General features: G+C 40.7%; 1 protein-coding gene across 4 annotated transcripts; it reads right to left on the bottom strand.

Moving 5' to 3' along the window:
* Window positions 1–256: 256 nt before the first annotated feature.
* On the bottom strand, window positions 257–18,157 carry samsn1a (SAM domain, SH3 domain and nuclear localisation signals 1a). 4 transcript variants are annotated; one of them, XR_015037461.1, is made up of 16 exons: window positions 18,031–18,157; window positions 15,669–15,836; window positions 15,394–15,437; window positions 14,323–14,363; window positions 13,927–14,010; window positions 13,491–13,585; window positions 11,822–11,945; window positions 9,623–10,068; window positions 6,057–6,137; window positions 5,428–5,556; window positions 4,672–4,792; window positions 4,388–4,539; window positions 3,130–3,345; window positions 2,606–2,753; window positions 361–1,155; window positions 257–315 (listed from the first exon to the last, which is right to left on the bottom strand). XR_015037461.1 is itself a non-coding variant. In XM_085795071.1 (15 exons), exons 1-15 carry the CDS (start codon window positions 18,052–18,054, stop codon window positions 1,001–1,003), a joined length of 2,028 nt encoding a protein of 675 aa, XP_085651197.1. In that variant the 5' UTR covers window positions 18,055–18,157; the 3' UTR covers window positions 257–1,000. The 4 variants fall into 4 exon arrangements, 3 of the variants coding, with proteins under 3 accessions (XP_085651197.1, XP_085651198.1, XP_085651199.1); XM_085795071.1 differs by having other exon boundaries at window positions 257–1,155; XM_085795072.1 differs by having other exon boundaries at window positions 257–1,155; window positions 9,665–10,068.
* Between the last annotated feature and the right edge of the window lie 1,584 nt (window positions 18,158–19,741).

Below are 19,741 nucleotides of genomic sequence, written 5' to 3'. Positions count from 1 at the left end.
CGCTAGCGGCAGGCAACGAAAACAAACGTTTCGTGACGTGTCTGTGTTCTCAGCCAATCGGGTAGAGCCAAAACAGCTAACGTTTTAAAAAAAAAAAACAGAACTCAAAACAGAAAATAAATGAATTTGAAATAAATAAAATAGTGAATTAAATAATATTATTGAAGTAAAGAGGCAATTTAACATTTTATTCCATAAAATAATAATAATAATATTTCAGACACAGGAAATCAAATAACTTACAACTGACAACAACTCATATTTCATTGTATTTATTTAATTTTATTTACAAAAAGTTGTGAAAACAGATTAATACTGACTTTCACACACAGGCTCACACACACACACACACACACACACACACACACACTCTCCCGTGCACACACACACACACACACACACACAAACATATTCAGAAAATAACATACATATTTTTTTTCTGTACAGCATTATAGGCAAATACGCATTGTCCAAACCCAGACACTATTTTTCAAAAACACCCCTTACCTTCAACAATGTCACTTAATTCATAGGACCAAAAAAAAGATGACACTGGATGTTGAATTGAGATTGGATGTGATGAAAAAGGATAAAATGACATGGTTTTGATAAATAAAGGCATTATAAGCAATAACATTGAATGATTTAGAACGTAATAAATACAAGTGACATCAAATCAATGAAATGTCACTTCATCAACGACATAAAAAAAAAAAAAAAAAACTCCAGAACTCAACACGTACAAGTTGATTATTATTATTATCTTGATAATCTGATAATGGATAAGATGACATTTAGAACTGCAGTTGTTTGTTCTTCCTTATACTGTATGTATCATCAAAAAGCTTATGGTTAGCTCGTTGGAGAAACAAATATTAAACATGACATTTAAAAAAAAAATAAAAAATACAAGACAGGAATTGCTGAAAGCCATCAGTGACGAAAAGATACCCAACTTTGAATCCCAAATGTCTCAGTATCCATTTAACAAATGAACAGATTATGAATCCACGGCGTCTGTGAGCTGCTCTGCGTCCTCTTTGCTGTCTGAACATTCAGATGGGATGAAGCAGCCCGAGTCTCTGGGACAGTCGCTGTCTTCTTCCTGTAGACTGTGGGAGGATTTGTGCTCCTCCGCATCCCTGACATCATCACCTGCAACCACAGACCGAACGGAATTAGATCAAATGACATGATAATATTACAAGTTTCTGTTTCCGACCACACGAAAGATGATAAAAATCTGTGCAAACTGAGTCACTGGAAATTAATCCAAATTTAGATGTGACAGGTTGATGGTTTCAGATGTTTAATTAGATTTGCTGCAATTCTATTAATAGTAATGTAGCTACATTGTCTTTAATGATAAGGCTGTTGTTGCTAAAACTTAAGGTGAATCCATTGTGTTGACCCAAATACTAAAATAACTTCTAGAGGTGTGACCTATAGCAAAAAGCAGCACAAAACACCCCAAACGTCCTTTTTGACTTTTATTTTCCGCTCCATACCATTCTTTAATATTTCTACCTCACTGACAGAAGCTACTAATCCCTGTGTCCAGGTTGCCAAAGCACTACACTAATGGAGTTCAGCTTGATTAAATTACTGGCTTCTCATGTGAGTCAACAAGCTTGGCAGGGTCTCGCTGCAGCCGCTGCCATCTGTTTACTCAAACTGTCACCCAAACACACACACACACACACAAAAAAAAAAAAAATTACAATGACCTTTAACTCAGCTTGTGTGCATATATTTAAAAGTTACACTCAATAAAACATGAACTGAATAAAAGAAGCGAGCGAAATGTTGTTCCTTCCTCATGCTGGAAAGCAGGTACGGTATTCTCGTTTTCATTCATACAGGGCTCGGTGATAAGACCTCAGATTACAGGAACAACTTCTGCCCTGTTAAGCACTTTCTATCTGAGTAACAGGAAATCACTGATAAGCCTCTCACTCAGGATGCATTTCTATTCAGTGTGGCACTAATGTCTCGGCTTCCAACTGACATTTTATATTTTAGGGCAACAAAAGACTTTAGTTTTTATTGTATAACAGTAATGGGTTAGAAATAATAATAATTAATATTCATATTTTAATATTGGTAATTGGCTATCAAGAGCCAGGAATGTGTCTGTTCATATTTCTCAAAGTTATGGTCTACTTATTTAGTAAAATGTGGAAATTGTGGGACGTCATTAGCTGAAAGTGAAATCAAAGATTGGATTCCTGCTCATCTCTGATTGGCTGATGGACACATTGTAAGGCATGTGTGTTTGCATACAGAGGTGTGTGTCTAAGTGTCTCGTTACAACACTAATTAGCACGACCCAGAAAGCCCTTGTAAGTGATTTTGTTAAACACTAAATAAGAACCTGAAAAACTGAATTATTTTACATTTTTTGTTAAATCATATTTAATTCAATTTTAATGGACTATTCATTGGTCGATGATAGGACAGTGTTCAGAACAGTGACATCAACTCTTACTGACACTTTAATAAGCATTTATGAATGGACTATGTCACTTCTTCATAACTTGCAATGAGTGAAACCATAACATTAATGGCTAAAACCATTAAACTTGTGCTTTGGTGCGTTGCTAACCTTCTGTGTAGCGGCACTCAGCAGCGGCGAGGAGCTTGCGTCGGTGCTCGGGGTCTTTGACGTTCAGCTCTATCAGGTGTTTCTCCTGCAGGTGCAGCAGGTCCTCCACCGTCTGGTAGCCATTCAGCAGCAACGCAGAGGCATACTCCTGCAAAAACCAACAGCGCTGTTTTCACTACCATCGATATACCTAAATCAAAACCCAACGTCGGGTTTCAGATCATGTTTGGTTTTGAACAGCAGGTATTTCACATCATTTTGACAGTGAGGTTGAGTTGTAGAGGTGTGGTAATATTTCAGTGGGCAGTAGTAGTGGTATTTTTTTGGCCACTGAAAACAGCAGTTACATATTAGCTTTTGTCTCACTTTCCTCGATAAGGTTTTTCAACACCAGAGGAGTTCCCTAGTGTCATTATGGGGAAGCTGCTTTTAACTGCTCTCCTGTTACTGTTACTGTTTGACTAAGTTGTGACCAGACAAAAACATTGAGCGATCCCAGCCGATGAACAGCTTTCCACCCTCACCTCAAGGTTTAGCCGCTCCAAAAGCTCCAGCAAGGTTTTGGGTCGGGGTCTTTTGCAGAGTTTCTGTTGTCTAATTTTAGGAGCTTCTTCTTTTTCTTCCTCTTTCTCCTCCAAAACATCTACATAGATGAATTTGAAGTTCCCCACTTTGCCGTTCAGCATGCCGGTCCAGATGCCCATCGGAGGCTTACTGATGATGTTGATGATGTCGCCCACCTTGGAAAGAATCGACAACAGGATATGGTTGATATGCATATTCGTTCACCCCCGAAACCTGAATGCTTTTCTGTCAAACCGACAACACAAACTCAGCACTGCACACACGTGACTGTATGTTAATATTGGAGTGAATTGAGTTGTCTCGTTAATTAATATTATTAAAGCAGATATCAGTGGAATGTTTTTGTTAATATAAGTCCTAAATAGTCCTATTTTCCGTCAGCAATCACTTACATGAAGTATTTCAGCCTAAACACGAGTCTCTCCGTCACTCTGCTCTGCTGTAACCCGAGGAGAAAATTTTCCTTGTGGGATACAAGTGTTATCCAATGAGGGGAGAGAACGGCATGAAGGGCTGTGTGTGCAGCCAAGGGATGCGCGTGAATGTGGTGACGTAGCACGAGTACCAATTGATGCCTGACAAGGGCGGGGGCTGCTAACTCATGGTGCGTTCAAGGAAACTCGTACTTTGTGTTTTTCCTTCCTGTGAAGTCATACCAGTTCGATCTGGTACGAGTTCACGGGTCGGAAGTTACGAGTGGCCGTTATAGGGAACTTTCACAGACAACAGGACAGTAAAAACACGAGCTACGGGTTACCTGGAACGCTACCAAGTCGTAGTTGTGACTTGAAGCTGTAACTTACGGTTTCAAAAGCCTGCCTTGAACACAGCATTAGCCGAAACGGCCGTGCCGATGATATCTGCTTTAATAGTATTGTTAGTATTGTGACTTTTATTATATTGTTATTATTAAGATGAGTAGTGTTTCTACTCTCACTGTCTAGTATGTATGTATGCATGTGTGTGTATGTGTATGTACTGTATGTATATATGCATGTGTATATTGTTTGATTGTTTTGGTATTGTTGTTTTTTTTCTGAGCTGCCTGAGGCCTTGTATAGGCCCTTTGGGTCTCTTGTCTCGGCTTGCACCTATTGTTTTTTTGTTAATGTATTTTAATATGTCCCATTTTTATTCTTTATTGGTGCGAAATAAATAAACTAAACTAAACTAAACTAAGCAGGATTTTTGCGTTACCTTGAGTTTGAGAGAATCTGTGTCGTACGGGCTAGGGACAAAGTCTGTGTGGACGCGAGCGTTGCCGCAGAACTGTCCCTGGTAGGAACCGTCCTCCTCCAGCCTCACGCTGTCTTTCTGATTAGAGCCATTGGACTCACTGGTCACACCACCTGAGCCCGCAGACACAACACAACGCAAATATGATTATACATGTTGATTACATTATAAGATTACTGTCATAATCAATAGAGCAGGATTAACTCTGTGGCTTTGCAGTGTCTGCAGCACGTGTAGATACTTACTAGAGGAGCTCTGGCCGCTGTAGAGACTTTCTAATGAGTTGCAGCTTGTCTTTGCAGAGTTTTTCTCAGCTGGGGCGCTGCTCTCCGTCTCTCCCTCTGGGTCTTTGTCCGTCTCATCACCCTGGAAGGACAAAGATTCACAGTTTTAACTGAGAGATGTGTTATGTAACACAGACAGACTTTACAATCATCAATCAATCTATCAATTGTGGATGCAATGTGGATATAGGCTATTCAAACTTCTGTAGCTGTATTAAGTGAAACATGAAAGAAAAAGACAACAAAGGAAATAGAGCAGAGAGCTTCAGGTGAAGGTGTGGGTGGCGAAATGTTACAAGCTTCTCAAAAGTTTCATCTTATCTCTGCGTCAGTCTCACAGTAACACACATTCACACACACACACACAAAAACTGCAAGAGGACAGTTTCTAGTGTACTGTAGGTCAGAGCATCATTTAACAGAGTGTCACAGTCAAGGATGTGGTTTTGTATGAGATGAAAGAGATAAGACTCCTGAGAAAAACAAGTGCAGGTTTGACTGTCAGAGAGGCCGGACTTTTACTGTGTCAGACAGGTGGAGGGGGTTTTTCATCACTTGTGCGCACAAATGTTTGATGTGTTTACACGAAGTCGAGATCTCTACCCTTTAATTACTTATCTATGCACACAAGTGACGTTTAATCGGTGGCGTCTGTCTGCAGCCTGATTAAATAATAAAGCTTTTGTATGTGAGTGTGTCTGGTTTCCATTGACTCACTGCTTCCTCTGAGAAAGACTTGGCGTGTTTTTTGCCCATTTTTCTGCGCATCGTCAGTGAAATCGCCTTCATCTTCTTCCCGAGTCCAGCTGATTTGTGCGGGTCTGAGCTTTCGCATTCCTCCGTGAGCTGTGTGCCGAAAGTTGTTTTAGTACATATGAAACATCCATAGAAAAGTTTGTATATTTACATCCAAGCGTAAGTGTTGAGTAAGTGTTTTATGGGAAATTAATACATGTACATACAGTACAGTATTACATTTGGAAATGATAGTAAATCTAGATCATGTCTACTCGTGTTTTTCCAACCTCCTTCATTTTTTGGGGTACTTCTGCTCCATAAACATACTGTAAAGTAAAATGCATCACTTCCTGTGCCGCAAAAGGGTTTTTCCCAAGATGAACCATGTCCTATTTATGTAAATTTCCTTGCACTAGGGATAAGGCTGCAAAATGTACATCAGCATATCTGCAGCACACAATATGCCAGTGTCGCAAACAATAACTTTACATGTCCACCTGTTATACTGTGCTAGTATGTCTATCAACCCCAGATGCTGTTTTCACTGTACCAGCATCTCTTGTCATTATGCATGTGAAATAAAATGAAAACAAAGCAAATCTACATACCGTTGTTGTTCCGTTCTCCTCTGGCTTGGCCTGTGGCGACTGATGTCTCAGACCCTCAAACCTGCCAAAGCTGGTGGAGCGCTGTGGGGGGAGATTCAGAAAACAAAGACAAAGGATGAGTCATGAAGACAACTGTTTTAGTTTGTGCAGAATTACACCCAGTCAGATTGTGCAGTCATCTGGAAGGCTCATAGAAGTAATGTATTCAGCTATTTACATACTCTATATACAGTAGGTCTTTCTAAGGAAAGCCAAAGCTATAAAAGTAGTTAATGAAAACAACCACAGTGTCAATACACACCCATGCACACTCACACATATAGAGAAAACTGTCTATTCAAAGTGTTTTATTATAAGAGCATGATAAGGTCAGGTCTTAGTTTCACAACAGCCTCTATGCAAGTGCACTGAAAACTTGTCAGGTTGAAAAATATATGAATAAATACATGAATAAAACAACAGCGTCCTCACATCACTGAGGTCAGCAACCCAATGCTGCTACACTTTGACTCTGTTTTAATTGTTTCTCCTTTTTTCATTCTGCCCCACCCAGATTTTTCATAAAGCTAAAAGTCACTATAATCTCCCCCAAACCCCCATCATCTCCACAGCAGAGCACAAAAAATAATTATATAAATGAATAATCCCTGGAAATCCTGGTTAAATATGAACTCCTAGACAGACCTCAGCGGAATGAATTAATGCAGCGTCGACTGCTTTTGACAGACAGGCCCACATTTTTCAGCAAATATCACAGTGTTAAATTTTTGTCATAACTGTCTCTTTTAAAATGTGAAGATGAATTTAGAAAATACATTTCCATGCACACATTTTTAGCAAGACTAGTCTTTGACTGGTCTTTCAGTAATTTATAGAGTATGATTTATCCTTTCATCCAAAAAATTATGTTATACAGTAATGCCAGCAACAGCTAAGACATATTTGCAGTCAGAACAATGATCTGTCTCTCTTCCTTATTGTAGACATTCATAATTTTTGAAGACACAATGTAAAAGGCAACATTTAAACATCTCTACTTCCTACAAAATGTCATATCACTGACTCAAACTCTCAGATTCTCACCCACCTTTGGTTTGCTGCTCTTCGCTTTGTCTGACACATTGGACGCTGCCCTGTGTAACATTTTCCTGCTGTTTTTAAAGTTTTCTCAAATCTCAGTATTTGCTCCTCTTGTTCCTTTGCTCCGTCTCTCCTGACAGTGAAGTGTTAACTAACAGCAAGAAGCTTTGCCCGACTGACGGGCTGACTGAACCACTTCCTCACGACAGACAGGATGTGAGGCAATTGACATTGTGTGTCTCGTTTGCAATATCGCTTTTGAAAAGGGAAAAACACAAATGCTTGAGTGTGCATTTTGTAGCCCGCTCAACGAAAACATCTAGAACCACTTCCAGGAAAGACTGTGTTGAGGTTTTTATAAGCGTCTGTATTTGTTTTATAAGATGTATTGGTGAGGACGAGCTCCGTCCTGTCACGGTTGCTGTTGTCTTGAGTTTCTGTGGTTGGTTAAGATCAGAGTTTAACTAATGTCACTGAACATAACACAATCATGAAACCACTGGAGTGACTCATAATGTACCAAGATTTCATCCACATCCCTGCAGTGACAACACAACTATTCTTACCTAATTGTTTCTTAAATAAAATATAGGAGAGAACATGGAGAAAAATATAAAATTCTCCCTTTCTACTCAGATGAAATCTAACCCCAGTATCCCTGAAAAGTTCCCTAAAATAGCAAAGAGGAACATGGTTATGGTAAATGATGCTGGAGTAACTATTCTTATGCATTCATTTCTTCATGCTGGCAGTCGCAGAGAGCTTTTGGGGAAGTGGTGATGTATGACAGAGGAACAGTCAAAGAGGTAACTTCATTGTGTCGAAACACTTTCCGGTTTATCTCTCCTCTCCACAATGGAAGTCACTCGGGTTTATTTCATGTCATAGAAACACTACCATGCCAAACGCATTATTGATTTTTGTTGTCAATATTAACGGTTGGAGATCATAAACCTGTCAGTTTCTAACAAACATGGCCTCCCCAGTGAATCTCCACAGTGTGGTTTGGTTTGACTTTCCACAAGATCCTACACTACGGCCGCCAGCCAGCCGGGATTCTGCTGATGTTGCCATGTGGGGATTTGCCACTGTGTTTACATTGTGGGGCGTTTGAACGGGTCACTTGTAGAAAAGGGAATTCTGCAGACAAAACCATTGCCTAATCCCACTGCTTGCAATCAGCGTAAACTCCTGTCAATCCAGATTAAGGCTTCTAATCTATTACTTCAGAGGCTCCTGACTCTGCCGAGAGCCAGTTGTTCATCTGAAGAATTGAAAATGTGACACCCACCATTGGAAAGAGTCACCTCATCTCTGTTGAAATATTTTACTGGGGAGAATTTTCTAAGGAGATACTCCAGACCATTCTACCACTAGTTTGTTTGTTTGTTTTCTTTCCTTTAATGTCTTTATGGTGAAGTAACCACACCACCACAGTGGTTAAATGAATAGGTCGTTAACACCATCTCTGGCCCCGCTCTGAACAGGCTTCATGTCAGATGAAATGACATTTCACCTCAAAGAACCAATGACACTATGGATCCATAGGGATCTTTGTAATCTCCACACAGGATCATCCTTTTCATCTCAGACAATTTTCTCCCCAAGTCATGTTAAGCTTTAACAACGGCGTTGAGTCACCCTGAGCGCACGCTGCACGTGCTGTGACAGATATCAAGTGCACGCAAATGCGCTGACCTCTGAGGTCAGTCGGTTTTATTGTGTTGTGCTTGCACTAAGTGACAACTGAACTTGGAGCAGTCAACCACAACTGACTAAAAAACAATCCCAGTAACACTAAGATGCATCTGAATTAGATTTGGCACATCTTTCTTAAAAGGCAAAGGACTTGCAATGTTTTGGACAGTTAAACTGTGCTATTCAATACAATAACTACAATTAAGCCTTTTAAAATCTGTGACAAAATACTACTCACATGACCAAACATTCGTGCAGTGAAGTCGCTTTGTTTGCTGTAATTGTTCCTCATTTTCTCCCAAAACATTTCAAAGTAGAACCAAAGGTTGTTGTTGTAACCTCAGAAGCGTGAGTTAAGTGGAAATCCTCAAAAGTTACAATCTTATCAGAAATGACTGCATAAACAAGCTTTGGTACTGAAAATAGTCTAATGCTGGAAGATGCATTTTTAATTTTATACTCAGGCTGTTGACCATAGTTTCAGTTCAACTTTGAATGCATGAGGACTGTGTGATTTATCCCCATTCAATAAAATAGAAATCATTCCTAAGAATGATCACAGCAGGATCTGTGCCTATGTCCCTATGAGAGACTGAGTGAGGACTGTTTGAGAAAGGCTTGAGAAATGTGAACCACATTAAAGCAGCAGTGTCACAGCATGTGGGGCACGGCGCATTGAACAGTTTGCTAGTGTGACATGGTGACGCCTCAGAAGTGTGCACGTGACTTAGCAAGAAAACGTTTAAAGAGAGCTGAGTGAGATCACACACCCAACAACATGCACTCACACTTGGCTCTGACAGATCCACATCAGTGATGGAGCGCGATACCTTCGGGGGAATCTGGGGTTTACTGTCCCGTTTCAAGCCGTCGTCCTGGGCCGGGTTAGGCTGCAGCTGTCGTCCCTCCCACTCCTTCCCATTGGCTGCTGCGGGGGGGTAGTCATGGGAATACACGCGGTACTCGGTGAGCGGCCGGCGACAGGTGTGCTGGATGGTTCCCCAGGCCGGGCTGCCCTCGCCCGGGTTGCTCCAGCGCTGGTGGTGGGCGTGCGTGGGCGTGGCGCCACCAGGTAGACTGGTCATGTCGATGTAGCGGCCCGGGGTCGTGTTCTCCTGAGCGGGCAGCGTGGACGACTTGCCGCTGTACAACGGCCTCCTGTCCGATCTGTAGGGCACTTCCAGATAGTGGGGTCCCATGGGTGGGGCGGCCATAGCGTTGGGTGGGGCGTGCACTGAGAAGGATGACAGGGAGGCAAGGCAAGGCAAGTTTATTAGTATAGCACATTTCCGCAGCAAGACAACTCAAGGTGCTTTACATATTAGCAAAATAAGAACATAAAAAGCAATCATTATTTAAAAACAGACAAGAGAAAGAATTAAAACAGGTATAAAAAGAAGGGAAGGGAGAAAGAGAGACAGAACAACTAAAACATAGTAAAAAAAAAAAGATATAAAATAATAGAATAATGTTACAGTGCAGTTAATGAAAGGTGTCAGCAAACATGAAAGTCTTCAATGCTGATTTAAAGGCACTGAGGGTTCTGGCAGACCTGCAGGTTTCTGGGAGTTTGTTCCAGATAGTGGGTGCATAGAAACTAAATGCTGCCTCACCTTGTTTACCTCTGACTTTATAGGTATAGATAGAAGACCAGTATCAGATGATCTGAGAGGTCTGGACGGCTCATAGTTGAGTAGGAGGTCAGAGATGTATTTTGGCCCTAAACCATTTAATGCTTTGTAAACCATCAGCAGTATTTTGAAATCTATCCTGTGAGAAACTGGAAGCCAGTGCAGTGATCTGAGGACTGGGGTGATATGGTCCACTTTCTTGGTGTTAGTGAGGACTCGAGTGACAGCGTTTTAAATTGAAAAGGGAGGAAAAACATCAATGAAATGTAAAACTAGAGAAGTGTCAGGGATGTTGACCTTGGTTTCTTCATTTCTTAAACTGGAACTAGGCCTGTGTGCGTCATGCTGAGGTGTTGCTGCATCGTAGAGTGACTCATGCTTCTACCAGCGCTCTCACCACTGAGGCATAATAACACCAACTCAGAGCTACTTCACAGCTTCATGCAGTCGTGCAAATGAACAGAGAGATTATTCTCTTTTTTACATTTACTTCACAGAAGATCAGTAGCAAAGACTTAAGAGGAGGAGGGCTTGCACAGTTTTTGAAGTAGCAATGGAAAGTGTGAGGCAGGAAGTATGAAGATGACCAAACAGACCAATCAGAGTTTTGCGGTGTCTCGTTTGTCTCGTTTGTACCTTCATACATGTAGTTTGAGCGGATGCTGTACCTGCGCTCTGTACATTTATTATAGGGACACCACAGACACCTATGCTGAAGCTGTTGCAACATCTGCTGTTCGGGTCACCAGTGACCCGTTTCAGGTTTTAAAGCACCATATAAATTTGTTAATTGCATTAAGACTTTTTGAACAGGAACCTCAATTTAAACAAAATAAAACGCAAAATTCGCAAAATTCTAAAATGCTCTGGTTAAAATTTACATTTGTGGTGTTAGGGTCAATTTTGACCCGGTTATAACAATAAGAACAATAATGAGAGTTCAAACTGAAATCATAAGTGCAAAGCCAACCTTTTAATGGATAAGGAGCCTCACAACGTAACCAAGAGATGAGAAACAAATGGGATGATAAATAATTGTTTTAGTGTGTTTTACTGCTGATTTAAGACTCGGGTCAAAACTGACCCTAACACCATAGGCAGAAGAAAAATAACACAAGACGAAGGTTAAATGCAGAAGTGTAATCCAAAATCTATCAAAGTAAAAAAAAAAAAAATTGCAAAATTTTGACATTATAAGGAAGGGATCTGTTCTGCTTCTGTCTAGGTTAGTCATAGCTAAATCATTGAGTCATATAGATCCTAGAAAGGTCAAGAAATTACAGTTTTATCCAGGGAGTGGGGAGGCAGTGTCTTTATTTTATATGATTTTTCTTTTTTTCTGGACAGCTGTCTTACCTGAGGAGTTGTGAATTTTCTTCGACCCCTCTTTCACGCTCTTTCCGCCTGGTTTCTTCCCGCCCTTTTGGCTTCTCTTGATGGAAGGTTTCACGTCTGGGGCCGCTCCGCTGACGTGGCCGCTCTAGGAAAGACGCATATAAATAGTTTAATTCCTAAATCTGTTAATAAAACGATGGGAATTACAGTAAAGCATCGACTGTCCTTTGGTGACATGTTAATTAAAGACAAAGAGTCTTACCTAATCGCTCTCACATAACACAGCTCAGTTTTTATAGCCGAGCTAGCTGTCAATCAGTTGTTGCACCACTGTGGTACGGACGGAAATATCACAGCAACTACTGAATGGATTTGGCGCAGACAATGCCTGCTACTCTGATGTAACTTCTAACACCGTCATCAAGTCTAAACCCTTTTTATGTTCATTTTTGGTGGTTGTTTATCCTTTCTCATGGTGTTCGGGTCACCAGTGACCCGTTTTCAGGTTTTAAATGCATACAAGTACATACATTTGTTTATAGCATCAAGGCTTTTTGACTTTGTCAGGAACTTCAATTTAAACAAAATTAAACAAAAAAAATATGTATATACCAATATTTTCATGGATAGGAAACCTAACTATGTAACCAAGAGAAGAAAAACAAATTGGATGAAAAAAAATGTTTTTAGTGTATTTTACAGCTGATTTAAAACACGGGTCAAAACTGACCCGAACACCATAGATGGCAGTAGAAAGCTAACACAAGACGAAGGTTATAAAAAAAAAGGTGGATGCAGTATCTCCTACTAACTCTGCTTAGGATCGCTGGTCCTTTTGGCGGCTCTGGCACGTTGTGAGGCACTGAAACCGGCTGCTGATCCATTACTGGCAAACCCTGCTTTGTTTGCTTCTCACTATGATGGGCATTAGTCAGAACGGGCACTGGGTGACCTGGCATGAGGCCTCTAAACCGTCGTTCCTCTTCTTGTTTTCACATCTCTCTCTCTCAGCCATGTGGCCCGGAGATTACCCAGAAGGCAGTACCCACTCTTTGGGGCCATCTGCACTGTATTAAAACCCAATCACCATTTGCGGTAAACGATTGTGCCATTTAGGCTACGAGAGGCTCTCTGGACGTCAGGAGCAGGTGGCAGCTGCAAACTCCCAAAATGCTCCAGTGTGCCATGTGACCCCGTGTCTCATACTTCCAGTGCAGCAACAGGTTCGTGTTGATGCAGCTGCAACATCAGGCGGCTGCGCACATAAGTCGGACAGTTACTTAATTCTGCACTGCATTGCATACATTATAGAGGTGCAGTTCATTCTGTTGCATTGATTGTTATCAACAGACGAGCGATGACCCCCGGGTCACGGTCTACCACTGACTCTGTCTTTACAGTTGCTGATTACCGGTCTGGATTTGGCTTCCATCCCTCACAGCTACTGACCTACAAACCAAACGTAACAAGCTGTTCCACTGGGCTCTTAAGTATATTTTTATCTTACTCACACCTCGGCCAAAAATACGAGCAAACAAATTTCAAATGTTTTGACTTCGAAGAAACATATAGCTTCGCTTTCGTTTCGCATCATTGCATCATGTTTGCCACCAAAAAGTCTGCTGAGTGAGGATTTTTTGATAAATGAAACAGGATGAGAGAAGACTGTGGTGAAAGTTTTTATTCTAACCTGGCTTGAAGGCGGTTTCTCCTTTTTCTTTGTGCCAGAATGATGAGCTCCTTTCCCTCCTTTGGTTTCTGTTCTGTGTTTGCTCTTCCTCATTTCTAGAAGGACACAACATATTGTGATTTACAGTATTGGTCATCAGGGTAATGAAACACGGGAAAAAAACAAAATAAAAACCTCCGCTTGTTTCTCTGCTCCTCTGGTTTTAAAACTCCGAGCACTGGAGATGTGTGACTGTTTTTACTGTGTTGTACTGTCCATGCAGTTAACAAAAGGAATGCAACACCATGTTTCATTGTGAAATACACCAGACTGGGCTGCAGTTTTGGTGCTGAATTGGTTGGAAACCCCAAGCCCCTGCATGTCTGCAGACGTCACACTGAGAATCCAAATGAACGTTGGCGTATAGATGAGCTTAGCCTATTTATTTCCTATTTACCTTCATTGTGATTGTTGGTGATGTGGACTAAATCTTCTCGGCTGTTGGCAGCCTGCCAGACTGCCGTATTACAGCCGGGGTTATCTGCAGTGGAGGGAGACGAATCATAAAAAAACACTGTGGATTTTGTAGCAAAACGTTTGGGCTGAATGAATGGAGTCGAGAGAGAGACACACGTCAGACTGAATGAAACCAGTTACGGAAACACACATCAATCTAAATTATTCTTGCGCCTTGCAGTCTCAGGAGATCATGGATTCCTTATACATAAAATTAAATTATAAACAACAATATTTTTCCAACAGCTTTTAAGAATGTACTTTATCTCTATGTGGTCCTGGTCCTGAGTGTATGATGTTCGTTTTCATTAACCAGAGGGGAACTTCTTGTACTTACCCAGTGTTTCATTATCTGATGCAGATTTGGAGATATGTGTTCTGAAATTAAAAACAACAACAGATGCAATGTTAGATGCTTTTAATGCATTTACTTTTTTCTTTTTCTCACACTCTTTTTTCCTGTTGTCAAACTACACATGACAAAAAAAACCAACCTTGACGTTTTATGTCATTTACAGCCACTGAATGTAGCAACAACAACACAAGAACAAGACGCTGAGAAACAACGACCACAGAGCAAGTCAGCCACGGGAGATAAGGCTAAAAGCCAATAACACATCATGAGAAAGTAAACCCAGACTGCTTCGTGGTAAAGTAAGTTTGCGTCTACACCACATTGTGACTAAACTTGTGTTGACTAGCTGTGGTGTTGTGTAAGTTGTGTTTCTTTCACAGCAAAGCCAAGGAAGTAAAGGTGTTGAGGCAACTGGGGACTCTAAGTAGGTGGGCCTTGAATCCTCTTAGTCCAACTAGCCCAGAGCTATAATCTGCCTTCTGCTGGCCCAACGGTGGCACAGAGCACGGCTTCTCAAACAACATTCACTAGCAGTCAAGCTGAGCAACATAAACCTAATATGTATACACAAAGCTTTTCCAATTGTTTTTAATGGGGCTGTCAATCCCACTTCTAAGAGCAGAGCATGGCATTAGACTGAAAGAACAAACCAAAGAGATGGCTGAAGGGTGGGAGCTCTGCTGAAGAGCCTGTCTGCTCTGCTGCAGGAAGGATTTACAGTATTAACCCCCAGAGAAAATAAACAGGGAGCCTTTCAAGCCATATTATTACTCTATGGGAAAGTCCTTTCACTTGCAAGGCGGCTTTCTGCTCTGGTGTGCACGCACTGCCCACACGCAAAGAAACACCAAGTGTACAGACACACGCAAGCATGCATGCATGTCTAGCAGGATTACAATGGTTTTAATGTAATTTCATTTTCCAATTACGATAGAGTGGCATTACTGTAATAATATAGGAACATGCTATAGAATATAACATGGATTTACCCAAGAGCTTAAAACAATATATTTCTGTCCAGCTAATAATACAGAGTCCACAAGCTCAGCTCACCTTCTTATCTTTTTGTTAGAGTTGGCCTGCATATGAGGCATCTCCTGGAGGAAGAAACAAAGCACTTTCGGTCAGATGTCAGACACATTTAAATTACACAACAAGCCTCAATTAAAAATTTCAGCAGCAGATGTCAAATGACTCTGCTCATTCATTTCATAATCAGCTTTCTGTTACTGGTACAGTCTGGTCCGAGGACGTCATCCACAACTCTCAATTCCTCTGAGAAGTGATTCTGTTCAATCTGGTCAGAACAAGAGACGCGTTCCTCTCACCATGGATATAGATCGGCCAGATCCTCGCCACTTTGTGTTGTTGTCCAACAGGACCGCTGGGCTGCAGGAACGGCTGCAGGAGCGGCTGGACGAGCGGCTGGGGATGGGCTGCGGTGGGCCATCGCTGGAGCTCTGCACAGCTTCATACAGGCTGTCCATAGACCCCTCCTGATGTGCACACAAACACACACACAGCTGTTAGACAGTTGAAATGTGGAAGCAGGTGGGATTTATGAATGAAATTAATCTATGATGTTGGATAAAGTCAGATGAATATGAGATAAAGTACATAGCGTGCAGAAATCAAGCAGGTTTTATAGGAAACAGGTGATTGTTTAGTCAAAGCAAATCATCCACACAGACCAGTTTAAAGGTTTAAACAGTGGTTGATCCCTGAGCCTGAAAAGCTATACAATGAAACACACAACACATCCTACATGTAAATCTTCACTTCATGGTAAACAAGAGCAAAACATCGAACCCAGACTTATGAGGATTTGATATGACGGCGGGGATATGCTGCTAAAGCTCTTTTAAATTTGCTTGTCAACCATGGATGTAAAGCGGGATTGAAATTCCGCAGAACAGATCTGAGTGTGGATTAATATTCGTTGTGCTTGTTTAGATTCCTTCTAGGAACAAACAACCATTTTCTCTCTTCATCTTTATCTCGTCCTGTCTGTGCAGTGACATTTTATCTGTCCAGTTGAAAAGCAGATGTTGTTTCAGTGGCAGTATAAGTGAAGGTGTTTTGGTTCAATATGATCATCAGTCTGTACAAGCAGCCTTTAGCACCTTTGATCTCACTTTCTTCTTATTGACTGAGGAGAAGATCCAATACACAGAAATACTCACCTTTATATACACTTCAGATGTTATTTACTGCAGATTTTTGTATTTTTACCGCCTTTTATTAGTGTTCATTTTAATTTTAATGTCATTTCATGAGTTTACCTGAGTCTTTAACCCTTTTGGCAAATGATTACACTAAATCAAACACGTCACTATTTAAATATCTAAAATGGGTAACACTTTATAATAAGTACACACTATTAAGCATTAGTTGAATTGATTGAATACTGAATTCATCATTTATAACACACTCATTAGTATGTACTGTAGTTCATAAACACAGTTAAAAATGATATACTCATCTCTGATAAGCACTAACTGTATTTATAAACTACATACTAATGAGTATTCATGCGTTATAAATGAAGAATCCAGTATTCATTATTGCTTAACTAATGCTTCATAGTGTGTAGGCTACATATTATAAAGTGTTACCCTAAAATGCTCTAAAATGGTTTCAGTTTAGTATCTCATGAATGAGTAAATAGGTTGTTCCAACAAATCACTATACACGTGATGTGGAATAACGACAATCAGAGACGACGATGAGTGAAGCCAGGGTTCAAGTCTCTGTTTACTGCTGCAAGACGTGAGTTAATCATCCCGATCACTGGTCAACATCCCCAGCATCTGTCCAACATCCAGTGTCTGTATACATTTCCCTTGTGCCCACGTGTAGCATGACAGCTGCAGCAGCATCTGAGGGACCATACATGTGTGTGGTGCATGTGCATGTGCATGTGCATGTGCATGTGCATGTGCATGTGGGTCTGCCATTGTTATAACTCCTTTCAAATCTCACTTGTTAATACATTCTTCTTCACATTCTCCACTGCAGCATTAGTTGTCTGCATTAGCACATCAGCTGACTACGTAGAGCACAAAAGGCATTAAAAGTCACTATATCACTTCACATATTTACTTCATGAATCGCAGCACTTTCTGTTGAGTCTAATTTGTTTTATGTGTATGTTTTCTTTTCAATGTCCTGTTTCTGATTCTGATTGTTCATTTCCTGTTGCTTGTCTGACTCTCGACTGTAAAACTAGTTTACCCCCTGGGGTACCAATAAAGTAACCTGAACCTGAACCTGAACCTGAGCACTATAGTAATCTTCTGCTGTAGTACACTCAAGTATTTGTTTTAGTATTTCAAGGTGTAAGATGTGGATTTTGCCAAAAGAGCAACTCCCTATGTGCACAATATTCCTAATGATTAGCCTAAGAGTCAGTGGGTTAATGATCTGCATTAAAGAGGAAATAACAGTAGGAGTCGTGCTAGGGCCTGTGGGGCAATGTTTATATTGCTCAAAGGCGATATAATAGAAAATAAATCATGTATATTCAGTGTTTTTTTGTTTTGTTTGTTTTGTTTTAAACTTACATACCGGTGTATTCCTTTGTCAATTTATTCATATTCGTGTCACAGGGCTAAATTCTCACACTACACAGACTCAAACAAACACAGCTTGTGAAGTAGGTATAGATGAAATCAAAGTGCAGTCTCCTACCAGTGAGAAGCAGAAAAGGTTCATGTTGGCCGGGGCGCCTCCTCTTCACGCTGGTTGCGTCCGACCGGAGGTGAAACGGCGAGCCGAGTGACAGCCAGAGACTGAGCCAGAGAGAGAGGGAGAGAGACAACAGCTCAGTGTGAGCCCAGCCTGGGTCGCCTGCTGTCTTCTCAGATTAATACCACAGTGAAATCCCTCCACTAATCCAATAGATGGACCACCATTACTCTACAAGCTAAAGCAGAACTCACTCTTGACAACAAGCCCACCACTGGACACTGGTGGAGCAACAGATTGAGTCTTTGTTTTCAATCTTTTTTTCTTTTTTTCCAGGGAAGCTTTGTCCAGCAGCCATGCTCTCTTTTAACATAAACTCAATAGTGCAAGAAATAGGCCATAGGATAGGACTGTATATTTGTTTATTATGTCATTTAATGAAGACTTTTGAACATAATCCATGAGAAGTTAAAAAAGATACTGTGATTGACATATTGTGCATAAGATTAAATGTAAGCAGTAGCCTATTACTGTTGTAGCCAGTAGCCTATCAATACACCGTTTTCTATCTATAGGTAGAGTTCGTACTTAAGCAATATTATTACTGTGGCACCTAGTAGTTTAATGTACTGTTTTACTTCCTTCACGTTGTGCAACCCTGTGGTTCCCATTTTAGGGGCTGGGCCTATACAAAGGGTCACAAGCTAAATCAAAGGGTAATGAGATGATTGATGGGATGAAGAAAGAGAAAAATAAACCCTAATCACTGCTTGTGCTTGGAGCAGCGCATATCAAGGCCTTTACTGTAGCATTAGAGCAAACACTAGACTCCAGGAGGACAGAGTTTGTTTTGTGCACCAAAATAGATGAATATGGCTACACTACAGACATATGATATCATAGCAATTAGCGTAGTTAGTAACTTTTTTTTTCCGTTTATGTTGATTCTTTGTTATTAGTCAGTGGCCGGCACAGTGTTGGTGATTGTGCAAATGGAAACTCTCACTCTCTGTACTCACAAGGTTTCAGGATTATTTTTGCCTGCACCGTCGCTGCAGGTTAATGAGATTGGTTCCTGGTAGACTGGAGTTCAAAGTGACAGTACATGGGCTGATATTGCTACCTGGTTAGCATGCTAACTCTAACTGAGAAAAAGTATGCTGCTATATTGATCATCATTACATTTGTGGTTGTTGTTTTTTTTAAAATCTTATTTCTAATCTTTTATCTTACGATGATCAGCCCTCATGCAGTCGTCATCTACAAAACAGGTAAACAAACACATCGTGCATATCAGTATGTTAATTTATTCTCAACCACAGCTCTTTTCCTGTGTGGGCAGATGATGTGTGTGGTGCTTTTCCTCCACAATTGTGGCTGTTGTTTCTTCTGAAGTCACAATGATTCCTCTAAATGAAGGAAGGTTTTTTGGTTTTGCAGGGCCAAGTCAACCAGAAGTGATGCCAAACATAACACTGTTTTGCGCATTGTTGGTTTTATTTATCATCCCCAGGTGTTATATAGTCATTTGGCCAATCTGTGCATCATTTCACATGCAATATGTGTCTGCATTAACCGTTAACACATTAAGTGTGAAGGTTGTGGTCTTTTTAATCCATCAATCATCCACCTCCAATGCCTGAGCTGCTCCAATGTAGAGAAGAAACAGCTGGACAGATTAACACTTATGACCTATATTTTCATTGCTGACATG

The sequence above is a fragment of the Trachurus japonicus genome, chromosome 13 (genome assembly GCF_045865225.1).
Source record: "Trachurus japonicus isolate A0001 chromosome 13, Traja_1.0".
NCBI classification, from domain to species: domain Eukaryota; kingdom Metazoa; phylum Chordata; class Actinopteri; order Carangiformes; family Carangidae; genus Trachurus; species Trachurus japonicus.
Note: the sequence above shows the minus strand (reverse complement) of the source record. Positions and strands in the feature narration are given on the sequence as shown.

Excerpts from the sequence above, each read along its gene's own strand:
- samsn1a (XM_085795071.1), bottom strand. The coding sequence starts at position 18,054 with ATGAACCTTTTCTGCTTCTCACTG. Across the intron at positions 10,069-11,821 it reads GAAAATTCACAACTCCTCAG|TGCACGCCCCACCCAACGCT; the intron begins GTAAGACAGCTG and ends CATCCTTCTCAG. Across the intron at positions 4,793-5,427 it reads AGTCTTTCTCAGAGGAAGCA|GGTGATGAGACGGACAAAGA; the intron begins GTGAGTCAATGG and ends TTGTCCTTCCAG.